Here is a 25,889-nt window from a genome sequence, read left to right on the forward strand (position 1 = left end):
GCTGTCCACACTACTGCCTGTGCCATGTGCTCTGCGTACCATGAGGGAAGTCTCATGCGTGCCTCAGCCTGGGTCACTGACTCCCAGTCAGCATGCCCAGGCCCCACATCTCAACTCCGGTTGTTAAGATGACCAACTATAATGCCCTTTCCAGTGGCTTCTTTCCCATCTGCTCTAACCTTCTCTTACCCAACCTCTCATTAATAATGGCTAGTTTCTTCCTCTGGGCAAGTCCTCTGCCCCCCTGGCTTAGCAGCATGATTTCCTGTCAGCCTTCATTCATTCTTTCATTTCTATTTCTTGCAATACCTTTTGCTAAGCCCTCTCATCTGTTTGACTTAAATGTTACTATTTCTCACAATTGGATACTGGGCTCTTTTCAGTACTTTACCTTTCAATATTTAGCTGAAGAATATTCCCAAGATTTCATATCCGAATCTCTGAGTCTGTGGTATTATCTTACATTGTAAAAGAGACTTTGTGGTATGGTTAAGGATCCAGTGATAGAAAAATCTTGGACTATCCAGCTTGTTCATAAATTTAATCACTAGTGTCATTAAAAAGAGAGGCAGATGGAGATTTGACTACAGAAGAGGCAGTGTGACTACTAAAGCAAGATAGAGAAAGAGGCCACAGTCAAACGTGAGGTATGAGCAGCTTGAGGAAGTGGAAAGGCAAGGGAGTGGATTCCCTTTTGGAGTCTTCTCCAGAGAGAGTGTGACACTGCTAATCCTTGGAAAAGAATGTCAAACTTTAGAGTTCCCAAACTGTAAGAGAGTAAATGTGTGCTATCAAGTGTTTCAGCCTTCTCCACAATTAATTTCATCCATCTGTAAAGATTTTAAACAATTTAAGCTAATTAAGTCAGCAATACATTTCTCTAACCCTATAGGTCTCAACAGCTCAAGTGCCCTCCAGCAGTCCTTGGGACTTCTGCATCCCGTCACTCCTGCCCTTGCCACACATCGCTGTGCTATTCTTCCAAACATGACCACATCACTTTTTCTAGTTTATACTCATTATTGTGTTTCTACCAACTTTTAAAGCCCCTAGGTTCTTTACCTTGACTACAAGGCCCAGACTAAGTTGGCCAATGCCCTCTCTAAGTTCTTGGATTTTCTTCTGCTTCAGCTTTTATCAGTTCCTATATCTTTGTAGATCTTTCTTGTCTGAAGATCCTTGTATTTGCTCCTTTCCCTCCTTTAAATGTTCTCCCTCTTCACCCTCTTCAACATCCAGATTCCCATCCTACTTTACGAGCTCAGACATGAGTTCCCTAGGTTACTTTCTCTAAAGCGAGTCTCTTCTATTATCTACCATCTCTACTGATTTCCTTGGTAGCATTTACCACAAGAAATAATCTTATGTTTGTTAGTTTGACTTTTGTCTGCCTCTGCCTGGAATACAATGTTCATAAAAGCATGACCCTTGGCTCACTTCCACATCTGTAGCAAAACGATAGCACAGATACATAGCAGTTGCTCAGCAAATATATATGTATATATATATATACATATATATATATACATATATATGTATATATATCAGCATGATATTTTGACTTTATTTGGTTGCAAAATTTATTATATTCAAATGCCAAGTATGTTCAACAAGCAAAACAGAATTATGGGAGAGACTATGACCTCCTCTTAACAAATGACACTGTGGCAATGGTTAAGGGAAGGGCAAATGAGAGGAGAATGCGTAATTTAATTCCTAAATGTATCTTATAATTATGAAATACATCTTATCATTATAAAAAACGAAGTTATCATCAAAAGCAAAGTCTGAGTTCTTATAGGCAAGACTGATATCTAAAAACATGCCATCCTAGATGGGATCCTGAAGCAGAATAATATGAATAGGTATGAATATATGAAAGAAATGTGGATCAACCAGAGCCCTTCATTAAAATATTAATAACAGTTTGCTAATTGTCACAAATATTCTTTTAAGATAGTAGTAAGTGTAACTGGGGTATGTGAGAACTCTGAACAATTTGCTTACTTTTAGTCTATTTTAGTCTACTTTTTCTTAACTATATTTTCACTTGATGTATTAAATTCTTGAGGTTGTTCATGATAACTATGAAATACTAAATATCTGAATTTCAGCAGACATTATAAAATGTTACCCTATCTAACTCTTTGGTGTGGGGGGCATTAGACGGTAATGGAAATAACTGAAGTGGTGAGATTGTTAGTCAACTACCTTGGTTGCACAGTAAATATGTGGCAAACTCAGGAGCTGAGCCTAGCTTTTGTCTTTGTTTGCTCTGAAAGAATATCACCTTAAGCTTTGCAGATAGAGAGATAGCTCTCTTAGCTATCATCCCTCGGGTGTCACTTTTTCTTTTGTGTGTGTGTGTGTGTGTCCATTCTGGGGGTTGAACTCAGGACCTTAGACCTTGACCTATTTTCCTTAAGGCTACCACTTGAGCCATAGCTCCACTTCTTGCTGGTTAATTGGAGATAAGAACCTCACAGATTTTCTTGCCCATGCTGGTGTTGAAAGGCAATCCTCTGGTCTCAGCTTCCTGCTTAGCTAGGATTATAGGTGTGAAGCACTGGTACCCAGTTTGAGACAGTTTTTACAGTACTTTAATTTAGGCCATAAAAATTTATCTTTTTTCTTTTAAAATAATCACAAACATGAATGTTGTTACTTCTTTATTGTTTTCAGCCCCAGATTTTATTATATTCATTATTTGAGAGACAAACTATATAAAAACATATGGACATTTGTTTTCCCTGCCCTTGAGACCTTGATGTGGATTAGAAAAGGCTGATCTTCCTCTAGCAGGTACCATGGCTGGCAGCACACCACCCCCCAGGAGTTCTCAGCTGGGTACTTCTTGCTCAGCTGGCACCGCTTATTTCTATCCTAAAGCCACAGTACCACTGTGGGACCTTGTTAATTCTTACATGCAAAATTGTGACATTCTCTTACCTAGTCTCTCCATCTCCATGTTCTCATTTTACTCTATGTTATATATATGGATGGCAGATTAATAATTTAAAAGCAAAACTCTCTATTATTCACTTAATCCACTTTAAATACCCCAAACTCCTTTAATGCTTAATTGATAATGTTAATTTTAATTAATACTTAATTGATTTAATTCTTAATTTATTAAAAAAATCCATACTACCTTTGTTATCCCCCATCATTTTATCTTTTGATTATTTCCCCCCTTCATCTTTCTTTATACCAGTGTCAGGTGCCTTTACTTCTCACAAGTTATCTTCAGGTAATCTTTCTTGTCTCCATGTTAAATTCAATATATATGGATTGATTTCTCATTGAATATATGACATTTCCAAGGCTCAGAATAATGAACAAATGGCTGAGATTCAGTCTGGATCCTCAGAGGTTGATAGGTAATGAAAAGGCAGACAGGCAGGCCACTGTAGCATGAGACAGAATGAGCCAAATGATAACACAGAAGAGGAAAGTGCAAAAGGAGAGACTAACTCATTACAACTAAGGATCCTGAAAGGCTTTGGGAAGAAGGCCTATTTGCTGTTAGATGAGCTAATGTTAACAGGGAACTAATCATAAGGCTCATGTACAATCATATATGATTTACTTATGCCTGGAAAGTTCCTGTATCAGCTTTGCCTCTCCAAACTGCACTTCAATTGGTACACTTTGCCTTTCACAACCATCACTTTACCATTTTGAAATGGTTTTGGAGCTGTATGCATACTTCTCTTAGTAAGCTCTAGTTATTTAGCTAAGTTAATTGATTATTTAAATTATTTTTAATATCCTTAAGTAGTCATACAAATGTTTTAATTCAACATGCCAATTTGTAAGTACAGTACATCTTGATCAATACCACCCCTTTCATCATTGTCCTCTTCTCCCACTCCACTCCTTTCCTCAATTTATCTAGTTCCATTTTCACAAATGTATATGGAACATTATGAATGCAATAGCCTGAGGTCTTTGAGGAAATAAAACACAACTTTTTATCTTTTACTCCTCATCCATTAACTCAGAATTGGTCCATAAAGAACTTATAATAGCTTCCTTGAATGAATAAATAAATGTGTGTTAATTGGGCTACTTTAAGTCATTTTCAAGTTGAAAAACAATTCCTTTAAATATTCATGTACTGGTATTAATTAAAATTCCTTACAAGGTACTAGGCATTGGTGCTAAGTGTTGGAGATAAAAGTGGTATATGCCGAGGACTGGTGGCTGAGATATGAGGATCGTGGTTTGAAGCCAGTCCAGGCAGGAAAGTCTGTGAGAGTCCATCTCCAATTCATCATAAAATTCAGAAGTAGAGGTATGGCTCAAATGGTAGAGCCTTGAGCATAAAAGCTCAGAGACAGCTCCCAGGCCCTGAATTCAGTACCCAGAGTGTGTGTGCACATGCAGGCGCATATGGTATACCTGGGCACTAACCTACCTTCATAGAGCTATTTAGATGGGGTGACAAACACTAAATAATTAAACATTTCTTGAGTTGTAATTATTGTTAAAAAATAAACAGATCAATAGACAATGCTTACATACACATCTCTGTTGCTGAGTACTATCCTGGACATTTAAACTGTGTTAACCCATTTGACCCTTAGGAACTACAAATCCAAGAGGTATAACCAACCATATTACTCATAAGGAAACTGAAGCACAAGAGGGTACATAAACATCCCCAAGATCTCCAGCTAGTATCTGGTGGGGTTACATTAGGAGAGCAGTTAACAAAGGAACCACATAGTATACCCGGGAAAGGCTTTCCTGGGGAGGCCACATGGAGTTGAGGTCAGGAACGTGAAGAGGCTGGTGTGGGGAGCGTTTTGGACAGGGGAAGGCTATCAGTAGGCAAAGTTAAGCTTGAATTCAAAGGGAAGTTGTGAAGCTGGTGGCATAGGTAGTGGCAAGGTAACAAATTTGAATTTATCCTAATAATAATATACTCTAAGTGGAAGAGCTATACCATCAGAATGGAGCTTTTAAAAGTTCCCTTTGGGGGGCCGATGTAGCTCTGTGGCAAAGCGCTTGCCTAGCAAGTGCAGGTCCTGGGTTATATATACACACATATACATACATACATACACACACACACACACACACACACACACACACACACACGCGCGCGCGCGCGCGCTCTGCTGGCTTCACGCCCATGCTTTGATTGGGAAGGCAGAGGAGAGGAGCTACCTGTGCAAAGCGAATGGAGGCCAAGACCCAATCATGCGGAGGGAGCCCCATCCACTCCTTTTTTGCTCCACCTCCACACCCCTTTCAAATCATGGCACTTGTTCCTGGAAGCACTGTTCCTTCCCCACGACGGGTTCCTGGGTGTCGGGGTAGGGTTGGGGTGTCGCTTTGCAGCCCGGCAGAGGCCTCGGGCCGGGTCGGGACCCAGCCTGGTGCACTCAGCACAGGATGAGGCGTGCAAGCCTGCCTCGTGCCCCGGGGCCAGCGCCGCTAGCGGGAAAGCAATTCAGCTTAAGGTGCGGGGAAGATAGTGAGCGAAGATAGTGAGGGGCGGAGAACGTTCGGGAACGCCCCTCGATGGGCGTCCACCCGGAACCTGGGAGCCCCAGAGCTTGGCTTTACCGCGGTGGTTCCGGAAGAGGGCGTGGCGGCTCTGGGCGCCCGTGGGGCTGGGAGGCTGCTCCGGCTGCTGGTGCATCCCGTGTTCTCCCGTGTTTTTCGTGCCTGCCTGCGTGCCGCGAAGCCCCGAGGTCTGTCCGCCGCGCGCCAAGCCGCGCGGGCTGGGCGCGCGGGGCGGGCCGTCGTCCCCGCCCAGTCCTAGCCAAAGAGCGCGGGAGCGTGTGCGCTAGCCCGGGCGCAGCCCGGGGTTCGGCCCCAGCAGGCGCCCGCGAGGCCGCGGTGCTGGCGGGCCTTCTGGACGCCGGGACAAAGGGCCGGCTGGGTGCTGGTCCGCTGGGAGCGGAGCGAGGGAAAGCCGCTGCCGCGCGCTGGGCCCGTGACGCGGCGACCCCGGAGGCCCCCCGCCTGCGTAGCCGGCCTGCCTCGGCCAGCTCCGGGGCTCGGGAGCCATGGCCATTGCCCACCTGGCCACGGAGTACGTATTCTCGGACTTCCTGCTGAAGGAGCCCACTGAACCCAAGTTCAAGGGGCTGCGCCTGGAGCTGGCGGTGGACAAAATGGTCACCTGCATCTCGGTGGGGCTGCCGCTGCTGCTCATCTCGCTGGCCTTCGCGCAGGAGATCTCCATCGGTGAGGCCTGGGGACCCGGGGCGGCCAGGTGTAGGCAGGCATCAAGAGGGCTGTGGTGAGGTGTGGCTTTGTGGTACCCCCCTCTCGGGCACGCCCCCCCCCCTCCCCCGTAGTACTCAGACCGCAGTGGGCGTGAAGAAGAAAGGAGGCCTGTTTGTTTCAGGGGCTATAAGACTTTGTCCATATGCACCATGTGTCCCCATCCACCCTACTGTCCTGCTCCTCAGGCCTTTTGTTTTCTGAGCTCCACTGACCACACTGTGTTAGAGGTCTCATTCTGTTCACTTGACTGCCTTCCTTGCACGAAAAGTGCCAAGTTCCCTCCCCTCCCCACCAGAGACTGAGTGGAGGACATGAAGACAAGTGCTCCTTGAGAAGTATGTTCTCCTGTTGCTATTTTACATCCAAGTGATACTGACTTTAGTTTTCAAGGATTGTGAGTAGTGCGAAAGACTCCACTTGGTGGGTATCAGATCCTCTGCTTGAACAGCCTTATTATAAATTAGAGATTTACAAATCCTCTTCACATAAATTCTCATTTCAGTGAGCCTCTGATTCACAGTTAATCCTGGCTACCCAGGAGGCTGAGATCTGAGGTTTGAAATCAGCCCAGGCAGGAAAGTCTGTGAGACTCTCATCTACAATTAGGTACCCAAATCTGGATGTAGAGCTATGTCTCAAAGTGATAGAGCTCCCTCCAGCCTTGAGCGAAAAAGCTTAGGGACAGTGCCCAGCCCCTGAGTTCAAGACCTTGTACTGGTGTGGGCATGCAAACAGAACACAACACATACAGAACACAATGCATACATGTGTGAATTTAAAAGTTCGGTGGGTTAGGCAAGATCCTAGGGCTCAGTTGCTGGCTTTATTTCACAGGTGTTCTGACTTTCAGTACAGGAGAGAGTGAGAATGAATAGGAAGATGGTGTGGGAGAAAGAGAATGGGGCTGGGCTTTGGGGAAAGTGGGTGGCTTATGGCAGAGAGTGGGTGGAGTTTTGATAGGGAAAGACAGGACATTTGCTGAGATTTTGATATGGCAGAGAATGTTCTTTGTTCCTGGAAGAGAAGACACAGGGAGTATCCTAGCCAAGGGTTTCTGGGATCCTGAAGCAAATGTAGACCTGCATCAAATTACAGCAGACTAGCCGGAGAGTCCCAGGAGTGGAAAGTTATTGATTGAGTAAAGGACAGACTGGTTGTTAACAGCATTTAGCAATGAGTTGGATGGTGGCTTGCAGAGTCTGGATGCGAAGGAAGGGAGATGGTACAGCTAGGCAGACTGCAAGCCATGGTGTGGGCCACCAGTTGAGGTCTGCATGGATGGTGCAGGGAGGAAGGAGAGGAAAGGGTAAAACCAAGCAGTAATTAGCATGTGAGTACTTGAACTATAATCAGACTGAAAAGGAGAGATTGGTGGAACTTGTTATAAAGTTGTAGAATGGATAGTATGAAGAATGGATAGTAATGTAGCAAAGTTAACAGAACAAGTTGATAAATTTTGTGATCTGCAGCACTCAGGGTTGAGTTTGGCAAGAAGTTGTCAGACTTGCTGCAGAAAGTAACTTTTCAGTTTCTATAGTCTTGGGCCAAGGCATAGTCATGGGGTTTCCTTTTGCTCTCTAGATGACAGGGAATTGTGGCTTCCAGCTGAAAGGAAAACCAAGTTGTATGAGTCTTGGAGATAATGCCTTGCTTCAGCAACTACTTCCTGAGTACCAGCTATGCATGTCAGGCAACAAGGACCTAAGAATAATGTTGCCTCATCTGGAGAGTAGACATTTATTTGGGGCAGAGGACTAAGAGAGGAGCTGATTACTTTCCAAGACTAAAGCCTAATTTTAGTCCATTCCAAAGCCACCTGCTCCACCAATGCCTTAGATAGGACCAGATTTAGGGTTGTCCAAAAGGTATTTGGGGGCGAGGAGGGGGGCAGGATTGGGTTTATCCAGCAAGAGGCAGGGCATAGCACTACTGAGTAGGGTGTGAAAGTATTTTGAGACATAGTCTTTTTCTTTGTCCTGCAGGACTTAATCGCTCACCCTGACACTAGCAGGAAACTGCTGGTAGGCAGCATCTTTCAGCAATCTATGATCCAGTTGCAATTCAGGTGCTGAGCCCCAAGTGCCAGAATGGTGTAAGTTAGCAGGCACTTGGATGAAGCATAGTCAAGCAAGTTCCCACCTTTGAAGTGTTTCACGAGGGCCAAAGCAGGAGGCCAGGCATGTGAAATGAAGCCAACAGGATCAGGAGAAGCCTGCTAGGTTATTCAACCTATGTAACACATTTAGATACATATATAGTATAAATTCACATAAAACCAGAAGGGATTTGAAGTACATACATAAACATATGGAGTTTATATATACATGGGAAGATAACTTGCAACGTTTAAATTCAATATTATAGCTGGGTGTCCTCAGACCAGAAGAAAAAAATATCCCCCCCCCCCAAAGAAATAGAGAATCGTAACAACAAAGAGGAGGTAGAGTAATTTAAATGGAGAGTGTGACAGGGTCTTCTGACACTCGAACGGGGCTGCATCCTACATCTTCTAATAATGACTCTTCCTTTCTGGAGCCTGAGGTACCCTCATGGTCATATTTTGCACATTTATTATGTATGGCCTGTCCATATGGTTGCCTTATACAAGATCCTAGAGGCTGAAATCTTTTTTTTTTTCGGCCAGTCCTGGGCCTTGGACTCAGGGCCTGAGCACTGTCCCTGGCTTCCTTTTGCTCAAGGCTTAGCACTCTACCACTTGAGCCACAGCGCCACTTCTGGCCGTTTTCTGTATATGTGGTGCTGGGGAATCAAACCCAGGGCTTCATGTATACGAGGCAAGCTCTCTTGCCACTAGGCCATATCCCCAGCCCTAGAGGCTGAAATCTTGCATGGCCATTCTACAAACATTTGTTGAGTGGATGACTTGTAGGATTTTAGTATCCCGAGATGTTTATTGAGCCAGATATGCACAGCATGTGTAAGATACAGAATCTATTCCTTGGGAGCACAATCTAGTAGACTTGGCACAACCTTAAGTCACAGGATATGGACAGTGTCAACAGGTTGTGCTATGGTTGTAACGGGAAGGAGGGGTTTCTTCTTAGTCACAGGAACAGATGGGGGTGTTGAGAACAAAGTTTGATTTGAGCCCTGGGTTCAGATTCCAAGGTTATGAGCAGAGTGAGATAAAACAGGTGAGATACACATAAGTGCCAGAGTTTAAATGTCATGGAGATGTGCAAGTTGAAGTTGGTATGAAAGGGGATACAAGAGCTTCCTTTGTGTTTCTATGTGCATTGAAGTACATGCATATGATTAGACGTAATCACCGTGACTCATCGTGCATTTCAGTTTTCCTTTTTTCTGATGGACTGATGAACGAATGTATATGAAAGTTGATTGATTCTTATTAAAATCACCACAGGGCCTTAGGTCCCTCCACCTGTATAATAGCTTACAAATGTAAGTCTTTGTGTGGTAGGTGCTACTGTGGAGTTGTCTGGGCTGGTGAAGATTGTGGTGGAGGGCCAGGAATGTAGCTCAGCTGGTAAAGTACTTGCCTAAGGAGCACAAGTTCAAAAAAAAAAAAAAAAGTGATGGGGACAAAGCAGAGAGTGTTCTCTGCCTTTCTCCCTCACCAGATCATGCTCAGCCCACAGTGATGTGACCAGAAAGGCAAGGCAGACTGTTGTAGTAGTCAAGGGGGGAGGACAATTCCGGAATCTTTCGCAGCAGACCTCGTATTCCTATCTTGCTCTCAAGTCACATCTTCATGGGAAAGGTGCTCAATAGAAACTCAGTGAAGGACGTGCTGGAGCACCTGGGGCCTCTAGTTGAACGCTGGCCTGAAGGAACAGAAGATTTCAGGTATGGGTCCCAGTTGTTTGAAATTTCTCTAATGAATGTCATGTAGTAAAACCAGGGCTGTTCTGTCAGAACAGCCAGGCTTCCTCACAGATTGCCTCTGATAAAAGTCATAAAGGATATCCATTACTGAGGCCTGGACACCATCCCTTAGCTTGTTTTGCTCAAGGCTAGCACTCTATCTTTGATCCACAGCTCCTCCTCAACTTTTTGATGGTTAATTGGAGATAAGAGTCTTACAGATTTTCCTGCCAGAGCTGGATTCAAACTGGGATCCTCAGATCTGAGCCTCCAGAATAACTAGGCTTACAGGTGTGAGCCACTGGCCCCCTGCTTCCTTTGATAGTATTTTTGTGGTTCAAAAATCTGAAAGGTTGCACTGTGGGAGGATGAGAGGTGTTGCTATCACACATCCTCACTATCATGAAGGCAGGGAAAGGTACAGCTCTATACAGTACAAGGCCCTGCATTCCTAACACATCTGTTCCTGTAGAGGTGCAGCAGGATTAGAGAGAGGAGATGTTTAGGAAAGAGCAGGGTGACAACTTATTGTAGAATATAAGCTCTACATGGAGTCTCTACATAGGCTTCTCTGCCATGGCTTAGTTTTGACCACCATCCTCAGGTCTCAGCCTCAGCCACTGGTGCCCAGCTTAAGACAGAACTTTTAAGTAGACCAGACACTGAATGGAATTCATATTACTAGGTTTTTTTGTTTGGGGGGCTTTTTTGTGGTACCCTAGATTTAGGGCTATGACAGGCCCAATCCTTTCATTTTTGGGGTACTGTAACCTGGCTTGTATCTCCAGGAGAAAAATAACCCAGGCTCTTGCTGGGATATTTCTTGTACCACCTGACTGGACCAGATGAGTGACTGAGCAGAAGTGCTCTAGAGAAAGACACCTGGTCAGCCAAGGGTCCTGCTTCCTCTCCTGACCTCATTCCTCACACCATGGGATGTGGTCCTTTGGACTTAGCTGTGCTCCTGTGCTGTCTTTAGGACAGGCATTAGCACCAGTAAGGCAGAGGGAAGACACAAGCTGAAGTTTGAGAATCCTTGCTTACTGTTTTTCTTCTGTTACTTCCTGTAACTGTGGCTGGAGTCATCTACCCTTTTGTGGTTGAATTTAGCCTGTCCCTTAGCATATCCTCAGGCTAATTTTCAGTGTGGACCAGCTGACAAAGTTGGTTGATTATTTTTGAGCAGTCTATGGAAGTGTGCTAGTATTTAGGGTCTTATGGCATAGGTTTCTTAACAGCACATCTTTGCTTCATCCATGCCGAGTGAAATAAATGCAGGAACTTCAAAGAAGAAACTAAAACGTGCATATTGGTGTGGCAAATGGTGAGTGGGCTGGCATAGGGAACGTATAGGCCCTGCACAGACTTGTTGCCTGTGCTGGCTTTGTGGGCTGGTGCAGTACCACTGCCCTGGGGTTTGACACCACTGCGTGATACCGCTGCATGACACAGCTGCGTGATCGTTGTGGCACTAGAGGGAAGTTTCCAGGTGAATTTAATTTCCGGTTTCCATATGCCTCCGTGTGTGTGTGTGCCTGTGTTGAAGTTCAGACGATATGGAAACACTTCTTTTGCTGGAAAACTCCATTTGTACTCTCCTAATAAGAAAGGCAAAAGTAACAATGTGATGTTACACACCTCCTTCTCCCACAGTGCCTCAGCTTCAGAGCCTGCAGCACACTGAGAATGAGCTGCGGTGCCACACTCTGGGTGCAGTCTAAAGTCCAGGTTTCCAAAGGTGTGTGTAGCTTAAAGTGGCAGAACTGCTTCCAGGGGCCCCTTTTGTTCATGCTCCTGTTATACTGACACTTCCATAGTGTTTAATTTGCCATTCTTGCAGTTGAAGTGACATCTTGGTTTTAGTTTTAGTTCTGCATTTGCTGTGGGATTTCACAAGATGTGTTTCTGGGCCCTCACTGCTGCTTGTGGCAGTGTTGGGAAACCGTTCCTTCCCTCTGGCTGCTTGCTGATGTCTTTTGGCCTGGGGTGTTTGGTCCTGGAACGACTGACAGCTCTCAACTAGTTATTCTTTGCTTATGATTCCTTCCCTATCCCCCACATATCCATCTTAACTACCTCTTTACCGCTTTTTAACTTTTTTTAAGCTAAAAATGTTTTCTGTTTAAATTTAATCAGGTGAAAGTATAGACATAATTTATTAGGAAATGTGAATTTTCTCTCTTTTTATCCTCATATGTGTGCTGATACCAGGGCTTGAACTCAGGGTTTAGAGCTCTTGCTTGGCTCTTTGTTCTCAAGGCTGGCCTTCTACCATTTAAGCCACACTTTACTTCTGGCTTTTTGCTGGTTAATAAAAGTCTCCTGGACTTGCTCCTCTGAAGGCCTGAGGATCTCAACCTCCAAAGTAGCTGGGATTACCGGCAACTGGCATAAGCCATCAGCACCTGGCTAAAAATGCCTTTTTAAAAAGTCAAGTGTTAATATCTGCTCTACATTTGAGGTTCTAGGATAAAGATTCTGGAAGTTCTCAGAAAGTACAGCTGTGCCCCTTGTGGAGAGGCTGCTTTTCAGAGAGAGCTCTTGCTTAATCGAGTCTTGGTGGGCAGGAGGGGTGTTAGTTCTCTGCACTAGGTTCTTATTTGCAATCAGATAGCTATGCTGGTTAAATGAGGCAGAGGCAAAAACAGAATGTCAAAGTGGAATGAGGCTGGCACGTGGCTGGTATTCAGTAAATGTGGACTGACTGAACCATGGGTAAGTGTTACAGTCTGAGGGCACTTGGCAGAAGTGTGAGCCACCAGTGGATTGGAGTCAGACTCAGGCCTTTCCATGGGCTCTACAGGCTTGGCTGAGATGAGTTTGGGTGATGATGATGGTGACTGTGACTGTGACCAGCTGTCTTCCCGCCCCACCCTTTCCTGACAGGACAGTCTAGAGGCAAATAGTCAACACATTCTTCTTAATAAGGCTTCATTCCTTTTGTAAAAACACTCCTAAGCCTTTGTGTTCTCAGTTTGTTTTCCTTGTTATACACATTCATATGAGTAGGACATGTTTTCTTTTTAGAAATGAAGGAACACTTTTATGTCTCTTCTTCCCTCCCTCCCATCTTCCCTCCCTTCTTCCCTTCCTCCTTTCCTTCCTTCCTTCTTTTATCTTGCCAGTACAGGAATTTGAACTCATAACCTTGTGCTTGCTTAGCTGGCATTCTACCACTTAAGCCACACCTCCAGCCTGGATTTTTGGCTGGTTATTCTGGATTATGTAGTCTTGTGGACTTTTGCTGTCCAGGCTAGCTGTGAACTGTGAACCTTTGCATCTCAACATCCTCAGGAGATAGGATTACTAGCACCAAGAAGTATTTAACAGCCAGGTCCAACTGTATGTGTGAACAGAAGTCCAGAAGCCATCTCCCCTGGGATCCCCCTCCCCCTTTCCCCCCCCAGTAATATGAGGACACAGGACTAAAGTTTGTTTTTGAATGCAGCCCTGTGCTCTTTCAGTTCAGGAACTGTTATGTTTCATGTCTGCCTTGTGCTTTTTCTTCATCTTTTCTTTGTGTTCACTCATTCACTGAGCACTCATGCGTGTGATTTACTCTCACTATGCACTGGAATCTCCCAGTGAGCAGCGGACAGGTGCTGAGAGCTCACCGCCTCTGAGGGGAGATGGTGTCCCTGGGATTCTGGCTGCAAACAGCTTTTGTGGACAGGAGCTGTGGTGTGGAGCCTCACCTGGAATAGGTTGCAGGAACAGTTTTGCCCAGAAAGAGCCTTCAGCTGAATGATATGCTATTATGAGCAAAGCTGTTCTGGTTTTGTGTTTTGTTTTTTTTTTTTAAAGGATGGATGTACTTTTTTTTTTGAGAAACTGAAATAAAATTAATATAACTGGTCCTGGTGTGTGTGTGTGTGTGTGTGTGTGTGTGTGTGTGTGTGTGTGTGTGTGTTAAAGAGGTGAGCCAGGGTCTGATCATGGGATTTAGGAAATTGGATTTTAGAGTTCTTTCAAAGTACAATCAGAGGACTCCTTTTGCTGTGAAGATTTTGAAATCTTAGCTCACATCTGAGTCTGATGGTACACTTCTGTAATCCCAGTTACTCTGGAAACAGGCACAGCCTGGAAAAGTTAGGAAGACCCTGTTTTAGAAAACAAATCCAAGGGCTGGGACATGGCTCAGGTTGCAAAGTGCTTGGCTAGCATTGAGGAGGCCCTGGGTTCAATCTCTAGTGCCCAAATAAAATGAATAAAGTAAATATTACCTAAGATGCTTTGTGAAGAATGGACGGATATTGTGAGAATAGTAAGTGGCCATTACTCACCCACGTGTGTACTTTGAGACCTGCAGTGTTAGTATATCTGGGAATTGATGGGTGCTTTGAGTAGGGCAAGTGTTTCAGAAATGCTTATCAGAAACTGTTGCTGAGAGCTCTGTAGGAAGCCTGGTAACTCCTTGTTGTCCTGAGGATGCTGGAGTTGATGTGGTTAAAACTGAGGCTTTTTCTTTGATCTCAGTGCTTAATGGGATATAACAATCTCACAGACTTTCCTGCCTGGTTTCCAACCATGATCTTTAGATCTGTGTTTTAATTTTAATATTTATTATCTTTAAGTAGTTGTAGAAAGGGATTTCAGTCCAACATTTCAATTTATGAGTACAATATACCTTGACCAGTGTCATCCCTCCCGTCATTTTTTGTTCATCTTCAGCCACCTTCAGTTACCTTCCTCTGGGTATATGCATGAAGTCCTGGGTTCAAATCCTCAACACCACATAAACAGAAAAAGCCAGAAGAGGCACTGTGGCTCAAGTGGTAGGGATTAGCCTTGAGCAAAAAGGCAGGGACAGTGCTCAGACCCTGACTTCAGGCCCCAGGACTGGCCAAAAAAAAAAGTGAGCTTTGTAGTTAGACTACCTGGATTTTGAACCTGGCACATCATACATTTGGTTTGAGGCCTTGGATAGCTGTGTGATTTCTCAGTGCCCCAGTTTTATCATCAGTAAGTGAGATCATAGTAAAAAACAAACAAAAACAACTATCCAAGCTCTGTAAATTAACACTGAAGCAGCAAAGCAGCCCCCGGAAGGAAGATAGCAGTCTGTGTAAGTTATTTGCTAATGGCCCAGTCTTATTTTTGATCAGTCCTGGGGCTTGAACTCTGGGCCTGGGTGCTTTCCCTGAGCTCTTCAGCTCAAGGCTAGTGCTCTACCACTTGAGCCACAGCACCACTTCCCATTTTCTGGTGGTTAATTGGAAATAAGAGTCCCACAGACTTTACTTCCCAGGCTGGCTACTCAGCCTCCTAAATAGTTAGGATTACAGGTGTGAACTGCTATGCCTAAGTCGCGAGAAGACCACCAAGAAGGCCACCAAGACTCAGACGTTCAAAATGCAAAAGCAAGGCTTTATTTAGGCGAGCTGCAACTCGGGCCTTATCCTACCCACCGACACAGCAGTGGTTAGGAGGAAGCCGGGAGCTGCGATTGCACAGGGCTTATAAAGGCAAAAAACAAAGTTACAGCCATCAGGTGTTCAAGTAAGACAAAAAACAAAGTTACAGCAATCAGGTGTTCAAGCAAGACAAAAAACAAAGTTACAGCAATCGGGTGTTCAAGCAAGCAAGATTAGGACATAGGTACAAATCTGATTGGCTCAGAGCTGGAGGCATTTTTGGGGGTGGTTAGAGTTCTTGACCGGCTGGGCCCTAATAAGCTTGTCCTGGGTTTGCTCACAGGGCCTGCTTATCTCAGGTTTGCGTGGTAAAGTGGGGCCTGACTTCAAAATGGCTTTAGTCTGGCTCTTCAGAGCCACCAGGCCTTTTTTAAAAAAACTTATTTTTATTAGCTCTGGTCCCACCTCTGACCCTACTTTTCTGGCTGATAGAGCTCAGGTCACATGTTCAGGGCACCTAGAGTTCTGCATATTCATTTCGGACCCTGAGTTCTCAGCTGCCACTGTATGACTGTCTGCCCTTTCCTTGTGTGTTTGAGTGTGTGACCTGAGCAGAGCAAGCATTTGCCCCAGCTCAGAGGTTGCTGATGGCCTGGACGGAGACTCCATGCTGCTGCATGAAATCTCTGCCCTGCAGGTTCCTGTTGTTGAAGAGAATGCTTGCTTTCTGGGAACCACAGCCAGTCTCTCCCCAGATCAGCGCTGCATCCCCAGCAGGCTGTGGGGGTGGGGTGGGGGTGGGGACCATGGGCGCTAAAACACAAGGCCTCATCCCTACTCTACCCTGCTCAGTCATGTTCGAGCTATTCTAGAAACAAAGCTAGATCACAGCATATTCCTGCTCTGACACCCAGCTAGATCTTGTGTTCTAGGCACAGTACCCTATTCCCTGTTCCAAACAGACTATCTGAACTCGGGACACTCAAGGTGTATGTGTGTGCTGTTTTCCTCTGGGTTCTTTCCTTTCCTCTCTGAATATGTCTCTGCTGTGGTTCAGCTGTTTTCCTCTTAAGTGATTTTTATTTCCAGTGTTTTCAGTACTGGGGTTTGAATTCAGGGGCCTTGCCCTCTTGGCTTGCTGTCTCACTGTTGGTGGTTTACCACTCGAGCCTCACCTTCAGTCCAACGTTTTGCTGGTTATTTGGAGATGGAGTATTATAATAAGGACCTTTCTGCCTAGGCTAGCTTCAAACTCATGTGGAGCTAGGATTACAGGTGTGAGCCACTAGTGCATGAGTTCTTATGCAAGTTTTTTCTCATCTCTTACCAATTGGACTTGAAGGACAGAGACCATGGTAGCCCTTTTTTCTGAGTCCTCGTATTTATTTAGTACCCCATGCCCACTGTAAGTGTATTAAATGCCTTCCCCTTTTTAATCATGTATTAACTGTACAAAGGGATTTCAGTGTGGCCTTTCCATACATCTATACAGTGTACTTTGATCAAATTCACGCCCTCCTCTATTACTTTTCTGTCATCCTCTCCTCTTTCAAAAGCGTTTTCAAACACAGCGAGTGCTTTTTGAGGTAAGATCAATGATGTTGCTCTGAATGCCTTCCGACCATCTGCTGCGTTGCCTTGTATTTAATGGAAGCTTGGAGCCTGTAGGAGGACAACACCCTGCCCTCTTCTGGTGTTTCCTTATCACAAAGGACACCTGGAGCAAACGCCCTGCTCTGGTGAAAAGCCGAGAAGTCCATTCCGTTTATTGAGATTCCCTGGGAAAAAAAAAAGACAGCACGTGTGATTTTAGAATCTTAGTCTGTCCTGTGAAACTTAGATCATCTATTTATTTAGATTGTCCTCATCTGGAGGCTCCCCTTGGCTTGGCAGTTGTCCTGGGACTATGGCATCCTTTGTATCTGCAGGGAAGTCTCATGACTCCTGGTCTGCAGAATGGCAACAGCTCTTGGGAGTTCTTTTCATTTTGTCAGTTACTAATCTTCAATTCAGTGTTGAGTGTAGAGGGCTTTCTCCACTGAAGGGCTTTTTTGTTTCAGGAACTACAGAAGCTAGCTTTTAAAAGACATCTATGAAAGAGATCATGAGAAAGGACTTTATGATGTTGCATTTTTCCTCCTTAGGCTAAGTCCATCTGTCGCTAAATAACTTACATTTGTTTCATACAGAATATGTGATCTTTTAAAATATCCATTTCAAAATTTTCAAGGCCTTTCATGATGAGTTTCAGTTTTAGAAAACCTTAGTTAAATGGGTAATTTAAATAACCGTAGATGCACTGAAGAGATTATACATGCAATGCCCAAAGGAATCCTACAACCTACATTGTGCCGCTGTGCCTGACACATAGAAATAAAAATCTTAGTTACTATTTATTGAATTTTTGTCATATGATGAGACTGCAGCAGCTATTTCCTTTAACAATTATAGAAATCTTACAAAGTTTTACACATGAAAAAATTAGGTTTAGGGAGGTTAAGTCACATGTTAAGAAGTGAAAAACCCAATGCTTATGCTTATTGTATATAATGCATTTTTTTGTGTGTGCCAGTTCTGTGGCTTGAATTCAGGACCTGGGCACTGTCCTTGAGCTTTGCGTTACAGTGCCATTTCCAGCTTTTTGGTTGTTAATTGGAGATAAGGGTTTTATGACTATCCTGTCCTGGCTGGCCTTGAAGTGCAATCCTCAGCTCTCAGCCACATGAGCAGCTAGGATTACAAGCATGAGCCACCCATGCCTGGCTTATGTGCTCTTTTTTTAAGCAACATTAAGGAATAGGTGTTTTAGAACCTCTATAGAAGACTGACATAATTTTTCCTCTTTAGGTTCACGTCCCTCCATTGCTAAGTAATTTCTGTTTTGTTTCACTGTGTCAGTGAAGCTCATTTGACAGTAGTTTCATCATGACACTTGTACTCACAGGCTTCTATCAGAGAGCCCTGACCCTTAAGCTGAACCCCCTTCTCATCTCTCACACTTTTTGCTTTTTTTTTTTTTTGTGCTGCATTTGTTTCTCATGTTCATCTTGGGACCATGCCTGGCTTGTCACACTACCCTCTTACATTACACAACCAGAAGTATAACCAGTATAAGTGGAAATGTAACAATTCGGGTTGCTGCAAGGGTTTATTTCCTGATTCTGACCAGTCAGATTTTTGTTGTGGCTTTTTGATGTTTATTTCATCTGACCTCCCCTTCCGTGGGTCCGGCTCCTGTCCCCACTAGGTAGGCTCCATGATGACAGTGCATACCATCCTGTCAGTAGCTTTTGTGATTCTGCACCAAGAGCATGAGGCATTCTGGGGAAGATCCAGAAGCACCAGCTGTTTGCTGTAGATCTTGTTGGCCCTGTACTTTGTTTTGTTTTGTTTTGTGCCAGTCCTAGGACTTGGACTCAGTGCTTAGGTGTTGTCTTTAGTATTCTACCTCTTGAGCCACAGCTCCACTTCCAGCCTTGGTAGTTTATTGGAGATAAGAATCTCATAGACTTTCCTGCCTGTGCTAACTTTGAACCATGATCCTCTTGAGTAGCTAGGCATGAGCCACTGGGAGACCTGTATTTTTTGTTGACACTTTTTCAAGAACATGGGCTTTGATTCCAGGACCATGTTATTAGGGATTGATGCTGGCCCTTTCCTTGTCTTACATATTGGGATAGCTTCATGTGACACCTAAGCCTGGGTTTCCCTCTACTTTTGCTCCTCCCCTGTCACAGCTCACTTGTTCCTGTGGTGTCATGGTGGTGAGGGAAGAGTGTACCTATACACCCAAGGTTGAATTTTACCTTGGCCAACTATTAGCTGACTCACTTAGCATCTCTGAACCTCCATTTCCTCATCTGTAAATGGGAATAATGCTAACTAGCTCACACGTTTCTGTTACCGTATTGAACAAGAACATCCAATTCCTATCTCATAGGGTGTTCGTTAAATACTGTCCCCTCGCTTCAAAGAGTTGATTCTGCATTAGGATGGGGCAGTGATCAGAACTGAGATGAACAGTACTGATGGGAGTGATAACAGTATGATATGGAAGTTACATTGGTTTATGTGTGATTTCTTTTTCACCATGTGAATGGTATGTGTTATCAAATAAAAACAATGGAGGAAGCAAGTATAAGAGGAATATGGTGCATAGCTAATAAAATAGTGACAAGGTTTCCAAGAATCTTCTCATAGACGTCTGAATAGTTTACAGGGGGAAAGGGTACTTTTATAATAGAGACATGACTGAGGGAATCTCAAGCAGCAGGAGCTGTCATCAGGTGCTTCTCAAGGTGGTATCCTAGAGAAAACCTAAGACCTGGCATGGAATTCCTCCCATAATGCAGAACCACTATCAATATGTGGAGAGATATACAAACACAAATCTAGCCAGTAGGGGGGGATAATGATACAAAGCGAAGGCCTGAGGTTATCTACTGTCGCCTTTCAGTGTTGTGAATGCTGTGGACCATTCCAGAATCAGGTGACCATGGGAACTAACTTCGGTGCATGCTGCAGAATTGGGTCCTTCTCGGAGAACAGACAAGTTGGTATAAAGAGTAGTTTGGGGGGGAAAAAAAACAAAACAAAACAAAAAACAAAGAATAGTTTGGGAAATCTGGATATAGGTTGAGGATCCCTAGGCTGAAGAATCTGAAATCCAAAATATTCTAAGATCTTCAGCAGTTCAGATTTTTCAGGTTATGAATGCTTAAACATTAAAGGCTTCACAGATATTCTAAAATCTGAAACACTTTATATTGCAGAGGATAAGGAATACTCAATCTGTTTAGATAACAGATTATGTCCAGGGTATGTTTTAGTTTGGGGATTGCATTGGGTAAAGAGAACGTTCTTGGAATTAAGGATGGTGAATCTCTGCAAGTAACCCTTAAGGGACCAGCAAAACACAAAACAAAACAAAACAAAACAAAACACCCAGGCCTGTAATTCTAGCTACTCAGGAGCCTGAGATCTGAGAATAATGGTTCAAAGCCAGCCTAAGCAGGAAAGCCCAAGTGGTAGAGTGCTAGCCTTAAGCATAAAAGCTTAGGGATAACACCTGGGTCCTGAGTTCAAGCCCCAGTACTGGGGCATGCACGCACACATGCACATGGACACACACACACACACACACACACACACACACACAGAGTAAGAAAAAAAGAATAAGAATAGTTATGTTCCTGGAATGGGGAACATTTTTTTCTCCCAAGGGACATTTGGATATTTATAACATCGTTTGTGGCCATAATACTATCAATACAGGCCCATGACTGTTGGCAGCTGAGAAGAAATGTATGAGAAGAAAATGTGTACAGCCATATACACATTTGTACAGCCATGTACTGAATGATTTTGCCACTCTTGTAAGGCACATAGATATGCATAAATGACAGGCATGAACGATTATTAAATCTTATGTGTTAAGTGTATAGGGTGTCTTTGTACTATTCTGTTAACTTTTCTGTAGGTCTGAAAAAAATCAGCAAAACTGGGGGAAAATGAGGGAGGGGATAGCATTGCTCACAAAGAAATGTTCTCATTGCCTTACGTAACTATAACCCCTTTGTACATCACCTTTTACAGTGTTGTTTTTTTAAAGGTTATCCAGTTCTCCCATAAAACTATTCAGTTCTGTAGCCTTTTCTCAGAACTTCAGACATGTAGACTGTCTTCATCTTCGTTTTCTATGGTATATTCATCTGATCAGCAATAGTCTGGTAGCCTTTAGTAGCTTTTATTTTCCTTGGATAAAACTTTATGTCCAGAAAGCTTTTTTATTTTCTTCCAGTAAACCAGGTTTCTGAGGGGGAAAAAAGATTGAAGCAAATACAACAAAATTTCAATCACTTTGAATATTCTAGACATCTCTGTTACCATTTCTCTCAGATGACTACATATATGTATGTATGTATGTGTGTGTATATATATATATATATATCCTTTTTTTTTTTTTTGCCAGTCCTGGGGACTGAACTCAGGGCCTGAGCACTGTCCGTGGCTTCTTTTTGCTCAAGGCTAGCTAGCACTCTACCATTTAAACCACAGCCTTTTCTGTTTATATGGTGCTGCGGAATCAAACCCAGGGCTTCATGCATGCTAGACAAGCACTCTACCACTAGGCCACATTCCCAGCCCCTACAAAATATTTTTAATACACTTTTTTTTAATATCCTTAATAAATGGCGGGATGACTCTTCTGCTTTTCAGTGTGATACTAGTCACAGGGCTTTTATTTGTGAGATAGTTGTCACGTCTTTCTCTGTGTGGTTCAGACAGGCTAAGATCCTGGATTTCCCACCACAAGAGAGAAACCCCCCGAGCTTGCCACTTAGTTCCCTGTTTCCTGTCTGGTCTCATGGTTACTTGTGGTGGTTGTCCCTGTCCAGTTTCCTCTCTAGTACTTGGTGTTCTATCCCGTGGAGGATCGTATTGTCACACCGGTGTTCTTGATAGAACTAAAGGAGTCTGAAGAGTCTCTGAGGAGGCTTGCCAGTGTGGTGGTTTCCTCTTTGGCTGTGGGTCATGTGGTTCACACCTGGACCATGCAGTCTGATCATTCTCTTCTTATAGTAAGAGAGTTACTATATTGACCAGCCTTGTCTAACCTGTAGGAACATTAAATAGAAAATTATACATTCTAAGATGCTGAGTTTTTTTTATTCTTGCTCTGAGCAATGGGCAGTAAAGGATTAGTGAAGTATTTGGATGTCATCTAGAAAGGAACATATGCTAGGCAGCAATGGCTCATGCCTGTAATTCTAGCTATTCACAAAGCAGAGGTCAGGATCATAGTTGCAAGAAGTCCCAGCAGGAAAGTCTCTGAGACCCTTATTTCCACTGAACTACCAAATACATGCTGAAAGTAGAACTGTGGATTGAGTGGTAGAGCTCTAGCCTTGAGCAAAGTAGCTCAAGGACTACCCAGTTCCTGAGTTCAAGCTCCAAGACAGCACAAAGAATTTTTTTTTTTAAAAAGGAACATATCATTTGATGTTCATATCTGAAAATGGAACTAGGTAAGTTGAGGGCCTGAGTGGGGTTTGGAGAGATGGAGAGAACTTGATGAAAGGGGTGATGTTGATCAAGATGCATTATACACGCAAACTGACATGCTGAATTGAAACCTTTTGTATAGCTACTTAAGCATACTTATAGTGTTTTTTTTAAGAAAGGAACATATGATTATGCTCATTGTTGCAAAGGAGCCCTAGTACATTCTCTTTAAAAGCCAGGATTATAAGGTATGGAGAAAAGAGATCCTGTGAACCAGATTTGTTTGATGGGAAAGAAATTGATTTCAATTCCATTTTTCAGTTTTTGGTTATAAAGAGCACTTATGTTTTCTTATGGGCATGAAATAGTATATGCCTTGCAAAAGAAAAGTAAAGATCATGATTAAAGGACATATGGAGACTTCCAGAATGTGTTTGAAACTTTGGGTTGGATTCTGATGGAAAGAAGGAGAGGTTTGAGGCTCTTTTTGGGGGGAGAAATTAAAAAATTCTTGAAACTTCATGGCACTTAAAGGTGGTCAGGAACTGGGAATATTTGGCAGGAAGGTTCCTTGGGTGAATGTCATCGGTCTTCTCTGTCAGAATAAACAACACTGAAACAGATCACACCTGTTCTGTTAGCCTGCTTGCTGCTCTGTGTATTTAAAAGCCAATTATTATCCATCTCTCTCTTTGCTACATTCACAGTTCTTTTGGGTGGGGTTGTTTTTTTTGGCTTTTACAATCTGAAACATGATTTTACTTTTTCAGTTTTATAATTCAGTATGACATCCCAAAATAACAGTGCTGATACAGGCTTAGATTCCAGATTCCAGAAAGGTTACCTTTATTAAGGTAAAATCTCTGATTTATATTTTCCATATACATTCACAAAATTACATACAAATTATTCCTTAATATGTATTCCTTAGGCCATGGGAAAAGAAAAACTACCAGACATTACATTTTTCTAGAAAGTAAATCTATGTTTGTCTAAATACCAATGTCCTTTGTTCTGACTTGTGGAAATTTAGGAAACAGAAGTATGGCTTTAGCTTCCTGTGTACATTTCATTTGCCACAATGTCATCGATGTAAGTACTCCTCCCCCTTACGATTTCCAATCAGAAGAACCACAGAGGGACATGAAATGGAATTGGCCAGAGTGACTGAGGATGGATTTGTTTGGGGTCACTCAGTAGATACTGTGAGCACCTCTGTGTGGCCCCAGAATGCATCTCCTCTGTGGCCTTATATGTCACAGTTGGTAGCTACTTGCCTGTAAAGCCACACAGCTACCTTTGAACTTTAGGCAACTGGGAGTAGTGTTATTCTTTGATGTTCTGGGCATACACTTGAAACTTTTACCTTGTCTGCATCATGAAAGCCCTTCCGTAGGAACGCCTGGCTGAATGGACACATGGAGCTCTGTTTCCTCAAGTGTCTGATGGCAAGGCTTGGATGTTCATGGAGACATCAGTTACGGTAGTACTTTGTTTGGTTCCCAGGTAATGTATGAGTTTGAGAGACAGGGAGTGAGTCCTGTCTGCCAAGACTTCAGATGTCATTAGAGGACACATCTACACCTGTGGCTCAAGATAATTTTCTGAGTGTCTGTGATAGCTTTGAAGTGCTGGTGGAGATGTGGGAGGGTGCTTCATGCAGAGGTTGATGCCTGAGGTTTGCCTTGGAGGTCTATGGAGGTAGCATTGACTTACACAGGCACTGGAGGACAAGCCTGCCAGGCAGCTGGAATACCATTAGGAAAGGCACAGCTCGAAACCTACCAGGCCTAGACAAGTTACAGCCATTGTTGGTTTGTCTGGGGACCCAGGGCAGGAGGAACCCAGAGCAGTGTTGATCCAGGGAGTGTTGTGATCAGGTGGGAGCTTTAGGATGACTACTCTGGCAGCAGTTAACATGGGTGGAGGAAAGAGACTCAGGCAAGTCTCTTTAATGGAATACTAATGGAGTCTTCTTACCTCCTAGCTGTTGTTTTGAGGAGTAAATGAGATGAAGGATGCAGCAGTAGAATTTGGAGACATGAATCAGGATGGTCCAAGGACTCACGCTTCCCACCCCCTCTACAGTGGCTGCCCTGACAAGATGCCAAGAAGCCAGGCCCCATCCCCAGGGTGAGGGCGGAGGGTTGCAGAGCCCAGCTTGGCCCAGCTTGTGCCAGTCCCAGCTGCCGTGCCCCGAAGCTCTGTGCAACTGTTCTTTACTGTTGCTTTTCACTCTTGCTTGGGCCTCTACCTCAGCACAAGCCTGGCTCTCTGTTTCCTGTCCCTGGGTTAAGAATTGCTTATAGTGGAACTCAGTCTGTTTCTCCTCCCAGATTGTCCTTGCCTCTTTCTAGCTTCCTCTCCCTTTTCCTCCCACTTGAGGAGATCACCTGCTGAGACTAGCCATTGTGGCTTGACCACATGACCAGCCTGGTGAGGGATGCTGAGAGGAAGGGAGGGATGCTGAGAAGAAGGGAGGGATGCTGAACTCACGAGTTTCAGCTTTCTCCAGGGTGAAAGGGGACGTAGGCTTTCTCCCCATTTGGCTCCTAGGCTTAAATGAGGGAATGATTGAAAGGGCTGATGGTGTCCAATCAGCTACTGGTTGCCTGAATACTTTTCTTCTTACTTATTCCAGATGAAGGCATTTCTTTAGGAGTTCAGTGTGTCTTCAGTCTCTAGTCTCAGTTGTATTCTCCTTCATCTCTTGCAAAAGCTGCATAATAAAATATTTAGTTCTTTTTACATTTCTGCCCCAACTTTCTCCTACCACCTTGGGGAGCCCTGAGATCCCAAGACAGAATTTGAAGCCCCATTTTCTAGAGAGTGTTCCTAAATGTTGGAATCACATAATGAGTAAATTACCTGAAGTGCGTTCTGGCCAGACAGGCATTCATAAAATTCTAGCAGCATTGTTTGCGTTCCTGAGTGTGTGTTTGGCTAAACATTCCCAAGAAGGCTACTTACCAAGAAATTTACCAGAAGCCACTGACATGTAATCCTTGCACTGCCTGTCTCTCTGCCTTGTATCCCTGTGGTATCCACAGCCTTGGTAGTTGATAGCATAGGATGCATGTGAAAAGTTCTGATTACTCTGCTTTATAAGGTACAAGATCTCAAATGTAATAGGGTAAGAGAGACTTAACTACTACAACTCATTTATGCCTTCGTTGGATGGCAAAGAGCTGTCCTTTGTTATAGGACTTTTTCTAGTAAACTCATCCCCAGGATCTGAGAACTCCTTTCTTGGAATCTTTGGGCATGAAGGTGTACATTAAGAAGGAAGAGGTGCTCAGAACTTGGCCCCCATTCAGGTGGGGTACCCCTCACCACACCACCACAAAAGCTACCCTCTAGGCAATATACTCCCCACTTCCTGCTCCTGATCCAGGCATACAGGCCATATACCCATCCAGGGAGAAAATTGGCTTTTTT

The 25,889-nt window shown here is 43.8% G+C and overlaps 1 protein-coding gene across 1 annotated transcript in view; it reads left to right on the forward strand.

The window, feature by feature from the left end:
- Positions 1-5,750: 5,750 nt before the first annotated feature.
- The window catches only part of Panx1 (pannexin 1), a 48,368-nt gene continuing 28,229 nt past the window's right edge, over positions 5,751-25,889 (forward strand). Inside the window, exon 1 of the mRNA XM_048345637.1 lies at positions 5,751-6,204. Coding sequence (XP_048201594.1) covers positions 6,024-6,204 — 181 coding nt within the window. The 5' untranslated portion in view covers positions 5,751-6,023. The remainder of the gene's footprint in view (positions 6,205-25,889) is intronic.

This window comes from Perognathus longimembris, chromosome 4, assembly GCF_023159225.1.
Source record: "Perognathus longimembris pacificus isolate PPM17 chromosome 4, ASM2315922v1, whole genome shotgun sequence".
NCBI lineage: Eukaryota > Metazoa > Chordata > Mammalia > Rodentia > Heteromyidae > Perognathus > Perognathus longimembris.